The sequence below is a fragment of the Physeter macrocephalus genome, chromosome 4 (genome assembly GCF_002837175.3).
Source record: "Physeter macrocephalus isolate SW-GA chromosome 4, ASM283717v5, whole genome shotgun sequence".
In the NCBI taxonomy this organism is placed as follows: Eukaryota; Metazoa; Chordata; class Mammalia; order Artiodactyla; family Physeteridae; genus Physeter; species Physeter macrocephalus.
The window spans coordinates 77,980,663-77,997,236 of NC_041217.1; the positions used below are offsets into that span (position 1 = coordinate 77,980,663).

At 39.5% G+C, this 16,574-nt stretch overlaps 1 protein-coding gene across 1 annotated transcript in view; it reads left to right on the forward strand.

Annotated features, from left to right (window-relative positions):
• NOTCH2 (notch receptor 2) overlaps nt 1-16,574 on the forward strand; it is a 194,797-nt gene that overhangs the window by 83,416 nt on the left and 94,807 nt on the right. Inside the window, exons 3-4 of the mRNA XM_024119792.2 lie at nt 6,972-7,231; nt 10,670-11,005. Coding sequence (XP_023975560.1) covers nt 6,972-7,231; nt 10,670-11,005 — 596 coding nt within the window. The remainder of the gene's footprint in view (nt 1-6,971; nt 7,232-10,669; nt 11,006-16,574) is intronic.

Here is a 16,574-nt window from a genome sequence, read left to right on the forward strand (position 1 = left end):
TGTGTGTGTGTGTGTGTGTGTGTGTGTGTGTGTGTGTGTGTGTCTGGGTATATACATATATATCACATCTTCTTTATCCATTCATCTGTTGATGGGCATGGACAGGTTGCTTCCATGTCTTGGCTATTGTAAACAGTGCTGCTGTGAACATTGGGGTGTATGTATCTTTTCAAATTAAAGAGTTTTGTCTAGATATTGATATACGCCCGGGAGTGGGATTGCTGTCTCATATGGTAACTCTATTTTTAGTTTTTTTAGGGAACTTCCATACTGTTTTCCATAGTGGCTGCACCAATTTACATTCCCACCAACAGTAATTAACATACTATTAAAGTATGTGTATTCACAGTTAAGTGTAACCATCAACATTATCTAATTTTAAAACATTTTCATTACCTTCCAAAGGAACTCTCTACTCTTTAGTAGTCCCTCTTCAGTTCCCCCTCTTCCCAGCCCCTAGCAATACTAATCTACTTTCTATCTGTATAGATTTGCCTATTCTTGACATTTCACAAAAATGAAATCATACAATATGTGGCCTTTTGTGTCTAGCTTCTTTCACTTAGCATGGTATTTTCAAGGTTCATCTGTGTCACAGCATGTATCAAATCTTCATTCCTTTTTATGGCAAATGATATTTCATTGTATGGATATGCCACATGTTATTTATCCATTCATCAGCTATGGACATTTGGGTTGTTTCTACTTTTCCTTATTATGAATAATACTGCTCTGAACATTCTTTACGGATTTTTGCATGGACTTATGTTTTATCCCTCTTGGTATATACATACCTAGGAAGGAAGGTAGAATTTGAAGACATCAGAAAGAAAGAGCTTCCTGACATGGGGATCCACCCACACTGAAGAGATTTCTATTGTTAAAGTAGTGAGCCAGTAATTTTATTTTACTTAACAAATACATGGCGTTTACTATGTGCTACGTACTGTTCTAAGTGCTTTACAATTATTTAAAACCCTACAAGGTAGGCACTATTATTAAATTTATTTTACAACAAGGAGGTTTAGTAACTTGCTCAAGATCACTCATAGAGTACATGGGATTGAAATCCAGGTGATCTGGTTCTAGTGTCTGTGCTTTTAATAATAGGAACAAAATAACTTCATTAAATTCTATTTCTCAGACACGATGCTTAACTACTTTTATTCAAGTAGAGGCTGTGGTTGTCTTTTAGGGATATTTTGGAAAGAATTATCTCTTTGGGTAGAAATTACCTTAGGGTGTCTTTAATCCCAAGGTTCTGTTATTACAAGGATGGATGGAAGTGGGGAAAAAGACAGCAACAAGATGTCTGGCCTGAGGCTTTTAAGATGATCAGAATTTTTTATCAGAAAGGGAACAGTGCGTGTGAATGATGAGTACTGTAGGAATTCAGTTAACAAGACATCAGAACATGTTCATAAGTTATATATAATGTAAAAGGATTAACCAAAAATGACTTTTGAGATTGTGAATGGAAGCCTTAGAAAAATGGAGGAATTAAAGTTTCATGGAAATAGAATCCTACTTTTGAAATGTTTAGTTTCAAGTATTGGCAGGATATATTAGGGTAAGTAGATGACTTTTAGTAAACTGAACATATGGAACTGGAGCTGTATACATGAAGGTAGTTGCTTAAAACAAAATCAACAATAACAAAAATAACAAATGCCTAAGAGAGAAAAGAGTAGTCCAGCCCAGACTTAAGCTGCAAGTGACCACAGATTGATGGGGAAGAAGGAGAAGAGGATTCAGCAATCTAGACTAAGAATTTACCAAGCTTTGAGATACAGAGGGAGTCATAAAAGCCAAATGAAAAACAAGTAGAGTGATGGAGGCATGGTCAGCAGTACCTCCTATAAGAGAGAGAATTTCCTTATGAAGAAATCTCAGATGAGACCACTGAACTTGACAAGGGGAAAGTCATTGCTCTTAGGACATAGTTTCTGGGCAATAAGTAGAATGAAAGTTTTACTGCAAAGGAACAAATAAGAAAATGGAAAAGCAAGGGAAAATAGCTGTAAAATTAGGCTACAGTTATAGAAGTTTGTTTGTGAAGGAAGAATTTGGAAAGGGAAATGAGGCTTAGTGAAAAATGTAGGTTAAAAGAGACTTGTACATGTTTTAAGGTAAAGGAATAGGCTGATGTCTAGCCCTCTAGAACATTTTAAATAAGAAAGTCTTAATTATTATACCAACAGTGGGTCTAGTTTCCCATAAAAATAAGACGTGTTTCTGTACATGGACTTCAGGAGAATAAATCAGTTGTACATCATATCTAAGTATTATCTCATTTAGAGTAAAATCCTAAATCCTTCTTTGCAGTGGCCTGAAGACCCCTTATGATCTGCTTCCCAGTTATAGCTGTAATCTATTTTCTGCTACTTTTTTTTCTTAATCCCTTTGTTGGAGCCACAGAGGTCTCCTGGCTATTCCTCAAACATGCCAGGACTGTTTCCTATTTAAGGGCCTTTGCTTTTGCTGTTCGCTCTGCCTTGAACATGCTTTCCCTAGATACCTGCATGGCTAGTCCCTCACCTCATTCACGTTTTGACTCAAATGTGCCTTTCAGTGAGGCCTTTTCTGCATTTCCTATTTGTAACTGAAATACCTCACTTATCCACCTCCATTATCCCCAGTTCATTCCCTTCCTGTGCCCCTTTCTTGTTTTATTGTTTTACATAGCACTTAATGTCACATAACAAATTATATATTTTACTTACTAATTTTGCTTTTTGTCTTCTCCTACTAGAATTTAAACTCCACGAGTTCAAGGATTTTCCTAGCATTAGAACAATGCCTGGCACTTAGTAAATGTTTGTTGAATGAATGAATGAGTGAAACATTCTTTGTGGAAACTGATAGGAGAATGTTCTTCTTCATCATCAACATCATTATTAATAAGCATGTTGGATGCTATACATAGAATTAGGCTTCAGATAGTCTATCAGTCAGGAATTGGCAAACTTTTTCTGTAAAGCACCGGATAGTAAACACTTTTTCAAGCCATATCATTTCATCACAACTACTCAACCCTGTTATTGTAGTGCGAAAGTAGCCACAGACAATCCCTCCATGCATGAGTATGGTTGCGTTCCAATAAGACTTTATGTATGGACCCTGAACTTTGAATTTTACATAATTTTCAAATGTCGTAAAATATTATTGTTATTTTTGATTTTTTTCCCCTCAACCATTTAAAAATGTAAAAACCATTCTTAGCTCTCCAGCCATAAAAAACAGGCAGTGGGTCAGAGTAGACCCACAAGCTGTAGTTACCACCTTTATTTTTACTGGTTTCTTAAACATACCTTAGTTGAAACTTATTTTTTCATACTGGTAGGAAGCAACAATGTAGATTAAACCTTAGTAATAGATAATTCAGGAATACGTTTGTTTGGCTTCAGAATATTGCATATTGTTTTCATTTTCCTGGGAACCTTACGTTTTCATTACATGTTTTTATGAAGCTCATTTTTGAATGAGTTTGCATTCTCCAAGCAGATGCCATATGATAGTGTTGGGGAGGTGGTGGAAGCAAAGCTGGGCAAAGCCCACCCAGGTTTAAAAGTTTGCCATTTATTTACAAGGCAAAGAATTCCCGTGTGGGAGAATCCAGAGGTGTTAGCCAGGCTTAATGCCCAGAGGACTGTCACTGTGAATGAGAATTGTGTTGCAGTTTCTAACATCATCCATAACAGATATCTTGAATAAGTTGCAAATGCTTTTAATAATATAGCTCAGGGTTAATTTTACCTATGCTACGTTGGCAATTTTTCCTCCTTTACTTAAAAAATAATCAACAAATAACCTATTCTATTATAAAATCAAGCTGTGATTTGAATAAAGCATTATATTTTTCCTCAATAAGTGCAAAGAGAGAAAAAATGTTTTTCATCTGCAAAACTTTTATGTATTTATAAAGTTTTTCACATACTTGATTTTGTTCAATTCTTACAACAGCTTCATGATGCAGGTAGCTTTATTAACTATTTAAAATGTGAGAGAGCTGATGGTGAAGTTAAGTATTGGATTGGTCAAAAAGTTCCTTCGGTTTTTAAGTAAAAATAAAAGACACATTTTTTTATTTTCACCAAGAACTTTATTGAACAGCATATTCACCGTTTTGTTCCACTACCTTCTGCCATTTTTCAGTCAACTTCATAATTCCATCTTCCCAAAACTTTTTATCATTTTGAGCAAAGAACTGTTCCAGGTGCCTTTTATAGTCTTCCAGGGAATTGAACTTTTTTCAATTAAGAGAATTTTGTAAAGATGGAAATAATTGGAAATCCAAAGGAGCAATGTCCGGTGAACACAGCAGATGAATCAGAACTTCCCAGCCAAGCTGTAACAGTTTTTGCCTGGTCATCAAAGAAGCAGGCAGTCTTGTGTTATCCTGATGGAAGATTATGCATTTTCTGTTGACTAATTCAGGATGCTTTTTGTTGAGTGCTGCTTTCATTTGGTCTGATTCAGAGGAGTACTTGTTGGAATTAATCATTTGGTTTTCTGGAAGGAGCTCATAATAGAGGACTCCCTTCCAAACCCACCATATACACAACATCACCTTCTTTGGATGAAGACCGGCCTTTGGTGTGGTTGGTGGTGGTTCCTTTCACTTGCCCCACGATCTCTTCCGTTCCACATTATTGTACAGTATCCACTTTTCATCGCCCATCACTATTTGTTTTAAAAATGGAATGTTTTCATTACGTTTAAGTAGAGAATCACATGTGGAAATACTCTCAAGAGGTTTTTTTTCACTTAACTGACGTGGAACCCAAACATCAAAGCGATTCACATAACCAAGCTGGTGCAAATGATTTTCAACGCTTGATTTGGATATTTTGAGTATGTCGGCTGTCTCCTGCATGGTAGAACGTTGATTGTTCTCAACTGACGTCTCTATTTGATCACTATCAACTTCAACTAGTCTACCTGACCATGGGGCATCGTCCAGCGAGAAATCTCCAGCACGAAACTTTGCAAACCACTTTTGACACGTTCGATCAGTCACAGCACCTTCTCCATACACTGCACAAATCTTTTTCTTCTGTGTTTCTGTTGTGTTTTTACCTTTCTTGAAATAATAAAGCATAATATGCTGAAAATGTTGCCTTTTTCTTCCATCTTCAGTACTACACAAAAATTCACCAGTTTTGATAAGTTTTTAAAAAAATGTACACTGATATGACAGCTGTCACAATACAGTCTAACAAAATTGTTTCGAATGAAGTTAAAGACAACTAAGCGCTACTAGAGCCATCTTCCGGAAAAAACTGAACGAACCTTTTGGCCAACCCAATAACTTGTCCAAGGTCATAGCACCAGGACTCCAAATGGGCCTCTTCACCGTATGAGGTGCAGACTCCTCACTGAAAACTTCAGCCAGTCTTTCGTTTCAGTGCTGTGCCCTCTCCTCACTGCCTCTTATTCTCTAGCTTCATCTGTTCAAGAGGATGCTCAGAGCTCTAGCTGCTCCTGGCTCTGCCACTCTTACTGTTCAGGGCTCTGGGAAAAGGTGAGGAGGCTGGGGTCAGTTATATCACTGCCACTGTAGCTACTTACTAGCTCTGTTTCCTCCTCCAGCCATTTTAGCTACTGTGTAATTCGTCTGGGCATGCACTGTTTTAGTTCCCAAATATCTGGTTCTCCTTTTCTCAAACCTGTGACCTCTAAAGACCTCACCTGGTCAGCCAGTGGCTAATAAAACATCATGGATATGGTTGGCAAAGACAAGAAGGAGTGAGACGGGACCCCAGTGCTTCAAGTCTGGGTGATTGGGATGGTCAGAACATAGTGATTGAGCATCGGAAGATGTGATAGGATTTAAACACATTGGTTTAAATGTGTTATCTTCGAGGTAATGGTGGAACAGCCTTGCAGTTAGTTTTCTATCCTCCAAAACGTAAAATGGAGAAAGAGGTTGAACCAAATATCTGGGTTATGGCCAAATGGCAAGATTTATAGTTAGAATCAAAGACTTTGTGTTCCATTTAAATGCTTCTTAGAGGTCCCATTTGAACAACCTCTTCATTATGAAAATGGAGACTTTCCATGCCTTTTTATGGTGTTTAGAGAAAACTGTCGTAAATATTACACACAATTTAGGATGGTTGTGTATCTTATGAATCAATGGATGGCATATAAAAAGATTCCTCAACACAGTGTGTGGAAAATGTTATAGAATGTTATTCTTGAATTGTTTTCCCTTCTTCACTTTGGTGTTTGTATGGTACCTTAGATATTTTAAATGTTATTTTAATTATATTCTGTGCTTTTTTTTTTTGGTTAGGAAAGCTGCCTGCTACTAATATCTTAACAGATTTAAGTTTCTGAAAAGCCCCTTTGAACCATTCCCCATTCCTGTACCTCCTTTTTCTTTATCACAGTCTCAACCCCTTGAACATAACCCAGAAGTCTAGGTATAGGCCAACTGATGTCTCAGTGGAAACAAGAAAAGTAGAACTTATTATTTCTCAATGCTTGAGAGATATTTTATATATTTTAAATTGGAGAGGAGAAGAGGCTCAGTCCATACATTATCATGTGAATGTCTTAATTCTATCAATTGACTTAGTCAAAATGAGAAAGTTAATGAATTTAATGACAAGTATCAACAATGCTGCACAAAAAGGTGCTGTTACAGCATACCAGCATGCATCTACATGAAAAAAGCTCTGGCTGTATTTTGCCTCTGAATAAGGGTCATGCTGACTGGCCATGGCAGACCATGCTGGGTTACCCACCTGATATTCTGTCACCTGCCAAAACTCAAAAAGATATGAGGGTATGCAGTTAAGTACTCTTAAACACTTCTTTTCCTAAAGTGAGTCAGTTTTACAGTTGTACCTTTGGGTTTCTCATTTTACAGTCTAGTGTTTTCTTGAATGGACTGCGTTATCTTGTAAGTTTTGGGACTTATAAGAAGTCAAGAGTTTTCATGGACTCCTCTCTTTTCCATACAGATGCCCAGAGGGATTCTTGGGAGAATATTGTCAACATCGAGACCCCTGTGAGAAGAACCGCTGCCAGAATGGTGGGACGTGTGTGGCCCAGGCTATGTTGGGGAAAGCCACATGCCAGTGTGCCCCGGGCTTCACAGGCGAGGACTGCCAGTACTCGACCACTCACCCCTGCTTTGTGTCTCACCCTTGCCTGAATGGAGGCGCCTGCCATGTGCTGAGCCGGGATACCTATGAGTGCACCTGCCAAGTCGGTTTTACAGGTAACAAATGGGACTCAAGGCCATACTTTCCCATTCTCAGCAGGTACTTTTATTTAGCATCTTTTAGATACTGTCATCTGTTTCTTTAGGGTCCCCCAACTCTGGTACATGTTTAACATTATGGTAAGGAACTGGAATGTCCCAATCAACTATCCTTCAGTTCCTTTTGAAAGGGGAGAGAGAAAGAAAAAGGGTCAGATTCTCAGAAGTAGTTGACTGCCTGAAGAATATATATCAGGATTGGGGATCAGAATTACTTCACTGTCACCAGAAGAAAAGTTGTTCGTGTTACTGATAACTTATTCCTTGAAATCTCCTCTCCCCAAACATTCAGGGCATTGGCTTTTCGGGCTTTCTAAACTGATTGTTCCATTTGCTTCTACATTGCCTTATCCTTGTCCTCACGCATTTAATTTTTGTGTTCTTTGGAATTCTGTTTTGAGCCCTGTTTTGAGTCATAGCACAGCTTTCCCCAGGGAATCTCGCTGTCTCCAGTTGCTTCAACTCTCACCATCTTCGTCCCTTGCTGATGCCTCTCATGGTCATCCTTTTAGCTCCACCTCAACCCTGACATTCAGGCTCATATTTCTAACTATCCGTTGCATATTATTCTTAGAAATTCGACAGGTACCTCAAACTCAACATGTTGATATAATAGTGGCACCAATGTATACTCCAAACTAGACGCTCCCTCTCACTTCTCTGTACCCCACTTAGACTCAGTCACCCAGTCTAATCTCTGAAATACCTCTCACCTGTCTACTCCTCTCCATTTCCTCTTCTGCTCTGTAGGTGAGGTCCAGGTCATCTCTCACCTGGACTCCTGCAGTTGTTTCCTAACTGGTTTCCTTGCCTTTACTTTCTCCCCCTCTCGTTCACCTGTCACATTACCACGGATCTTTAACATAAATGCAGATCTTCTCACAAACTCACCTGCTTACCCGCCTAGTGACTTTTCATCGTCTGCGGAGTACAAACTCTTTTACATGGCTTGCGTAGCCCTTTACAGTCTAGGCCTTACATCTTCTTATAGCCTCACTTCCTCACACGCATCTAGCTCTAGTGACGCCATCGTTCTCATCATTTCCTGAAAATGTCATGCTTCCTGTTGCCTCCATGCTTTTGCACACCCCTTGGCCTGGAACGCCCTTTTCTACAATTGGAGATTGCCCAATGTTATTGTAAACTCTTAGTGACCCTTTCATGATTCCTTTACACAGTTAGTCTCTATGTTCTGTTATTTTATGTGTCACATTTTATTGTAATTAATTTTTACATGTCTCATCTGACTATATTGTGGGTTCTTCAAAGCTGGGTCTGAGCTTTATTCAGAATGAACCACACGTGTTTATGAAGTTAGACGAGAAAAGGAGAACTATCCATCATTTTGTCCCCCACTATATCAACAATTCTGTAAATCTAATAAAAAAATGAAAGACATATTCAGAAAACTAGACTGGCTCATTTAGTTTGGAATACTTGTTCTACTGGTTTTTCATTAAAAGGTGTTGTTACGGGTAGAAGATAGTTAGGATGATCCATTATTTCCATCATGACTATGACAGCATTGATACTGTGAGTCACTGAAGAGATTTGGTGGTTAGGAGAATAATTTTTTCCTGATTGTCAGTTTCGAGTTGTTTGGCTCCACAAGGCAAAGGGAAGGCATATCTGTTTAACACATTTTATTCCTGACTAGTGGAAATGGCAGTAGTGCCTTCTTCATAACTAAAATGTTACTCTGAAATAACCCTCAAATTAAAATGTATTCCTTTGCCATTAAAACAAACTCTTCTTGGTGGTCTGCAGGGTTCTGATCATCTTTACACATCTGCCACTTTTGTCTGTCACTTTAGGAACTGCCACAGGTCAAGCTCACCCTTTTGGTTTTGGGATAGCTCGCTATACCACCTCGTCAGACCATATGAGCTCACCTCACTCATAGATAAAGAAACAGAGGCAGGAAGTTAGTGCTTGTACAAAACATATATGGGAAACCAAGGTCAGAGACCTTCTTGTTTCAGTTGTAAGCAAATACTCTGATATACACAGTTTTCAAAAGTAACCATTTTTATCTGTTGTAGGTAAGTACCTCTCAGAAGAAAAAATAGGAAGAAAAATTGAGGTTCCTTCATTTTCTCTCTGCTTAGCACTCTGAGATATACATGCTGTACCCAAATTTTTATTGCACCTTTTCCCTTTGATTTGATATTCCTGATAGGCAGAGAGCGCTTCTGTGTGCTCAAGTGTCACCTCTCTCTCCCTTTTAGAGAAGCTGTCATGACTGTCATTTGCTTTTCTCTGGGGTCAAAGATTTGGATGTTTATCTAGACAACCAATTGGAGTACTAACAAATTCCGGGGATTCTCATGTCTTTAGTTTTGAAAAAAGCTTAAACTAATGAAAACAAAAAACCACGTGAATACCAAATTTACTAGTAGCATGGGAGTATTTTTTTTCTCTCTCTTTCTACCTCAGATAATCTGCTTTGATTCCTTTGAGTTATGCCTTGAGATTCAGTACTTTCTTCCTGCTTCTTTCTAGTACTTTCCTACCTGAGAGAGTCCACAAGAATTATCTTTCTAGACCTTTAGTCTCATGACAGCTTCTAGTTATTTCCATATATAAGAAGCCAGAGAGTCTTTATCCCCTTCAAACACATCCAGCAATATTTTTGTCAAGACCGCAATCAACAAAATGTTTCCCAGAATACGTGTGCATGTGTGTTGTGTTTAAGGGAAATAGAAGTCATATTGACTTGTTTCTATCATCTAAGAGGTCTGTTTAGTCATAATTTATTGTGGAAAATATCAATATATTTTATTCATTCAAAAGACATGATTTGAGAGCCTACTACAGGGATCTGACCCCTGCCAGTGTGACAGGTGATATAAAAGGAAACAGCAAACTTGGAGTATATGTTTGCATGTGCCAGGGTGTGTGTGTGTGAGGGAGAGGGGGTGGGGATTTGGGGAGCTGAGGGGAGCATTAAGGATGACTTTACAGCAGTGGTGACTTATGAGTAGAGCTGTCAAGATAAGTTGAAGCCCATTAGGTAACCACAAAGGAAGATGGCCTTCCAAACAGAGGAGCAGCTTATGCAAAGACAAGGAGGTGTGAGACAGTAGGTGGATCCAGACCCTTCTGGATCCTGTGCTGCAGGGATTGATGTAGGCTTCCTGTGACTAACCTACAGTCCCTCCCCCTCCCATGTGATCCACTGAGTGTTTGTGTCTCAGCTGAGGGTCCTGGAGAGTGCCCCTGTCAGGTGAACTTGAGGAAGCTCTGATATGGGCTTCCTATAAAATTCAAAGAGCTTAGGGATTCTCCACGCAGTGGCTCCCTTATGGCACCCTTTGGGTGGGAGATGTGGGGTGGTGGGATGGGGCTGACCCTCATTTCTGTGGGCAGTACTGAGTTCTGTTATCTTTCCTCTAGGTAAACTGTGCCAATGGACTGATACCTGTCTGTCTCAGCCCTGTGCAAATGGAAGTACCTGTACCACTGTGGCCAACCAGTTCTCCTGCACATGCCTCGCAGGCTTCACAGGGCAGAAGTGCGCGAGTGATGTCAATGAGTGTGACGTTCCAGGACAATGCCAGCACGGTGGCACCTGCCTCAACCTCCCGGGTTCCTATCAGTGCCAGTGCCCCCAGGGCTTCACAGGCCAGCACTGTGACAGTCCCTACGTGCCCTGTGCACCCTCCCCCTGTGTCAATGGAGGCACCTGCCGGCAGACTGGTGACTTCGCCTTTGAGTGCAACTGCCTTCCAGGTAAGGAGTCCCCCTAGTGTCCTGGGTTGGGGGATGCACCTCCAGCAGGAAGGAAGGGGATGGGTGCGGTTCAATTGTTCCTTTAAGAAGTATCCTTCCCAGGAGGGAAAAGGGGAAGTGAGAATTTTGTGTGGGATGGTTTGCTGGTGAGAGAGGAGTTTTATGGGCCCATGTGGTCCGTAAACTGAGCAGGGGGTAATTTAACATGTCAGGGTTTATGATGATGAGTGGCTTGGAAATTGTTTATTGTACTTTTTGGAGGAACAGTGAGAAATAAGGGACACAGAGCTCTGGGAAAACGATAGACAAGTCTACGGAATGGAAAGGAACACAGTGAGAATTAGACATTGAAAAATGTGTATGTATGATTAATAAAATGCTTTAAACTGAATTGACAGTAATAATAGATGATCAACTTTCCTATATGTTTCTACCTCTGATAGAATAATGGATTATTTTACTATCTACCTAATTGTACCCACCTACTCTTCTGTGATTTTCACTGAGCTTCTGATCTTTAGAACCCTCTCCATGTAGTCTCTCTGACTTTGGGGTAGCCCTGCCCAGACTTGAAGCTGGAGAATTTTGGAACTGGGGTGGCAGTGGTGCTCTGTTAATCAGTGGACACTTTTTAATTTAATTTAATTTTATTTTTTTTAACATCTTTATTGGAGTATAATTGCTTTACAATGGTGTGTTAGTTTCTGCTTTACAACAAAGTGAATCAGTTATACATATACATATGTTCCCATATCTCTTCCCTCTTGATAGATTATGTATGGCACAGCCATACATAACCCCAAGGTAGAAGCAAAAAGAGGAGCAGTGTATGGGAGCTTGGGGCCCAGTGTTCTGTAGGATGGAAAAAGGAGCCAGGCTGGCGGATTCACGGAACTCCTTATAAAAATGATGAGGAGGCTGAAAACCGAGAATTTTGATTGGGAACAGAACACAAGCAGCTGGAGCAGATGAATTACTAGGCAACAAAGATTCTGCTTTTTATACAAATAACCTTAGTGCAAAAACAAAAGAAGGAAAACTGTAGGGGGGAATAATGTGCTAAGTAAGCAGAACTGCCTCAAAAAGAAGTTGTTTTAGCCAGTCTTTTGGAGTAGGAATCTTAGATTCTGGTGTTGTGGATATGGTTCACATATAATGGGATCGTTTGTTTTATCTTTTGGGGATTAAAGGTCATATGTTGGTCCTCGGGATAAAAGCAAATGGTAATTTATTCATTTCATTCAGTTAAAATTTACTGGCTGCCAGCTATGTTCTAGGCACGGTGCTATGTGCTTGAGATACAGCAATACAAGACTGCCACATAATAGAAAAGGATACCATTTAACTCTAAGCCACAAGAACAAGCTATTTAATTGCATTGCTTTCAGTTTCTCTTTCAATGAAGAACAGATAATGCTGTCATTTTAGACACTAAATATTTATTTACCTAATATTACTGTCATCCACATTATCTTGTAGAAGGAATAACTAAAAGATATCTTTCTTCACTCCTGTTTTTGTTTGCATTTTAAGGGTTAAAAGAAGGAAATAGAAATGTAAACTATTTAATTTTGCAAATTTTCTAATAGTCTAATATTCTAATAGCCTAAGTGGCTAGTAATTGAGGTTAGTGCAATTTATTGTTGAAGACTAAATGTGTTTTTTAGTTTCAAGAAAATTACTTTTAATAGTTGCCTAGAACAAGAGGTTGATTTGGCAGCAAAGTACTAACGGGAAGTTAGAGAAGTCAATAAAGGAAGTTTTTAGCAGGGAGAGAGTGATTATTCACTCCCATACCCTCTGCATTGTTATCCATTAGCCACGATAACAACCTTAGGGAATTCTGAGAGTGTGTCCAGGAAAGGATCTGTCAAACCAGAATAGTATCTCCTCCTTGAGAAAGGAAATAACCAAGGATTCCACAGCTGAGAGGTTGCCAGGGCTGGTGGGATGGAGTAAGGAGATCCTGGCTGTCTCTGACACTCTCCTTATAGTTTAAAGCAAGACATTTTTTTACACACTGACGAAGTGTGTGCGTGTGTGTGTGTGTGTGTGTGTGTTTGGGATCAGGATGGGGGGTGCAGCGTTGGGGGCAGAAGATTTGGCAAAGAGCTTACAAACGTGTTTAATGCCTTTTATGAGTCAGGCACTGTGCCAGGTACTTCTGCTTCCATTAGCTCCATTACACAAAAACCTTGGGGATAGGTATTGTTTTTCTAGTTTCCCAGGTGAAACAACTCAAGTTTGGAGATGTTAAGTGATTTACTCAAAGTTGTACAGCTGACATGTGGTTAGGCTGAGTCCTGAAATCCAAGCAGGTTATTTCCAAAGCCTGTGCTTTGTACATCTTGTTCCATGACACTGTGCTACTTGTCTTCCCCTGAAGGTGATTTGAAATGTGTTAAGACTTTTTGTTAAATGCTTAGAGGTGTTTGGATTAAAAAAATGTAGGTTCATGTTAAAAGAAAAAGGAGATACTTCTCATTATGATCAGACAGTATTTGTTACATACTTACATATCATGCAGATATTTAAAAACAGTTAAGTAGGCTAGTTCTTGCCTTTCAGGGTCGCATGATCTAAAACAGATGACGTCAGCTTGGACCATGTATAGAAGGAAATTAAAAAAGAATTCAAAACAATAGATAATGCAATAACACTGTGAATAAATATATATTTATACAATGTATAAGATTTTATGCTCATTGTTTTTATGTCCCAGGTGAAGTTTGCAAAGTATTAACTTTATTTCCACATGGGGAAATAATGCCTGGAGATGATTTTCTTTTACAGAGTCCTTTTCATAATGCAGTACCATTCTCCTTGTCCCTCCCCCATTGCCCTCCACACTGTCTAAGAGACTAAAATGTTACTTAAAATAATAATTACTATCTCAATGTAAACAACACCATTATTTGAAGATAATCATTATTTCAGTTCTAAAGGTGGGGAAACCAAGTCAGCAAGAGGCAAAGTAGCTTTTGTCCAGGTTCTGCAATTCTCAGATGGCTGCTTCCCACCACATTTCAAGTCTTTGCAGTTTTAACTGAAGCCTACCTTGATCACCCTATTTCAGGTTATAACCATTCCCTTCCGCCTTCATTACTAACCCTTGTCTACTTTTTCTTTTCTTTTCTTTTCTTTTTTTTGTAACACTTGTCATCATCTTACTATATAATTTGTGCTATATAATTTACCTCATTATGTCTATTGTTTATTGTCTGTCTTTTCTAAATTCTGCTGCCTCTTCCCCTCTCCAGAGTGAAAGCTAGGATCTTTGTTTTTATTTAGTGATATGTCCCAAGCACCTAGAAACCATGCCAGGTATATAATAGGCACATACCTATTGATTGACAGATTGAGTTTAGTATAATATGGTGGTATTGAGAATGTAACTTTGTTTGGTCTTTTCGTTTTCTTCCTGGTAACATGCACCCTAGACTTAGTCTAGCTTCTCCTTCTGTACTTGTTTATACTAGTACTGCATAAAAAGAATTGGAGTTCTTTTCAACTCTGAAAGTCAGTGAACCCCACATAAGTTAGTGATTGTTTTTGAATGGTTAAGATATAGTTCTTTTCCTGCAAAGGGCACTGTAGTTACTGAGTTGATTTTAGAATTATTTTAAGACTGATGGGGAGGGAATTAAAACTGCAAGAATGACTCATCCTGTGTAATAAAGACAGAAGTGTTTCTCCATAGAGGGAAGAAAAAAGGAATATATTCAAAAGGGAACTGATAGAATCAAACCAAGGAACTGTATTTCATCTTCTTGGATCAGCAACTGTTAATAATCCAGATCCTTATGAACTACCGTTAGGTAAAGTTTTTAGCAGAAGCCCTGAGGAGGAGCACTCAACCAGAGTAATTTTAACAAAAGAACAAAATAGAAAATAAATTCTTGAATCACGGATTCCCAATTTTTTGGGGTTAGTGGGGAGAGAATGAGTTAAACTGGTTTTATGTTTGTGGATATTTTAAGAAGTAGCACAGGTAATCAGAAAGCAGTGGGTTGTTTGTATCTCCTGGCTGTACCTGTGAGTTCACAGTTGGATAGGACAGTCCATGATGGACTTTCCCTTTTTCTTTCTCTCCTGTACCTCCTTATTTCTTTATGATTTTTAAACTTCATAAAAAGCTGTCTGATCCATCCTCTCCAAACAAGGAAGGTTTATCCTTTGTAAATCACCTCCGTGCTTTACAGGCTGATTATATGTAACATCCCTATATCATTAAAATAAAGCTTAACCACATTTTGTGGCTTTTGTGTCTGCTCTGCAGTTGCTGAGCTTAAAAACTGTTAGAAATAGTTCCCTCTTGCATTCTCATATGCACGGGCATGTGATGTTCTCTTGGGTATTATACTAATCATATTCTGGCAGGTTTCACTGGAGCAGATGCAGAAATTGTCGTACCATTTTGCAGGGCGCATTATTTTAGCTCCTCTAACCTGGGCCCTTCATCTAGTTTTACTTGATGTTCCTGGAAGTTTTTCCTGTTCTGCCATGCTTGGCAGTTTTGCCCATGCTATCTCCTCAGCCTTCTGTCACTTACCTCCCCCACCCACCCTGCCTTTTAATATAGAGCTTATTCCTTATGATGTGTCAAAGGCACCTACTTCACTGAAATGCCTTCCATATTCCCTACCCCCTGGGGACTAGAGACCTTCTGAGGTCTTTCGCAACCTGTATACATCTAGCACAGCACTTATCAAACTGACTGTTCATCCTTGCCAGTAGACACCCTCATTTTAATTCCCCCCCCTGCTCCCAGTATCCAGCTTACTGCCTGGCACAAAATTGAGACTTAATGAATATGTGACAAGTGAATGAATTGAATGTGATAGAGAAGAGAATTCCTATATTCTATAATTTTTAAAAATGCACGGAATTTATTTCTTTTGAACCCCTTTATTCATTTCTCTGACTTCTTTGGAGGTAAAGTTAGAAAGGGAAGTGGAGATGATTTGGGAGCTACAGAGGGAGGCAGGTAGGAGCGGCCACCTGGGTGGGTGGTGGGGCAGGCATCCAGGGGCCAGTCATGGGGTCGGTGAGCTCATTGGGGCCCATTCAGAGGACGGATGCAGTGTGCCGAGGAAACCAGTGGGACAGAGGTGGGGCCCGCTTGCTCTTGTGACAGGTTTCTTCCCAGAGGCGGGGGAGAAGGTAGCACGTAGCTGTTTACTTTTGTGCCTTTGTCCAGTTCCAGGCATCCCTGGGTTTTCCTCACTCTTTCATCCCTATGCACAGAAGCTCTTCTTGAGGACCTTCAGCCTGGCCTGGGAGAATCCTAGTTGTGTCATCTCAGCTTCCCCTTTCTGCTGTCTTCTTTGTGCCTCTGTACCAAGCCTGTCCACCTCACACCTCCCGGGGGCTGAAAATGGAAAGATATGGAAGCTGTCTTGAGAGATGCTGTTCTCTATGTGGGATGACAAGTTCTAAAGACACTTTTCTTCTCCCCACCCTCACTGTCATCATTTATCAGTTATGTGGCCCATGGTTTTATAAGAGCACAGTCTTAAAATGTTCCTTCTGAGTTTAATTTCTTTCTTTTTGGCCTTTTAAGGATGTG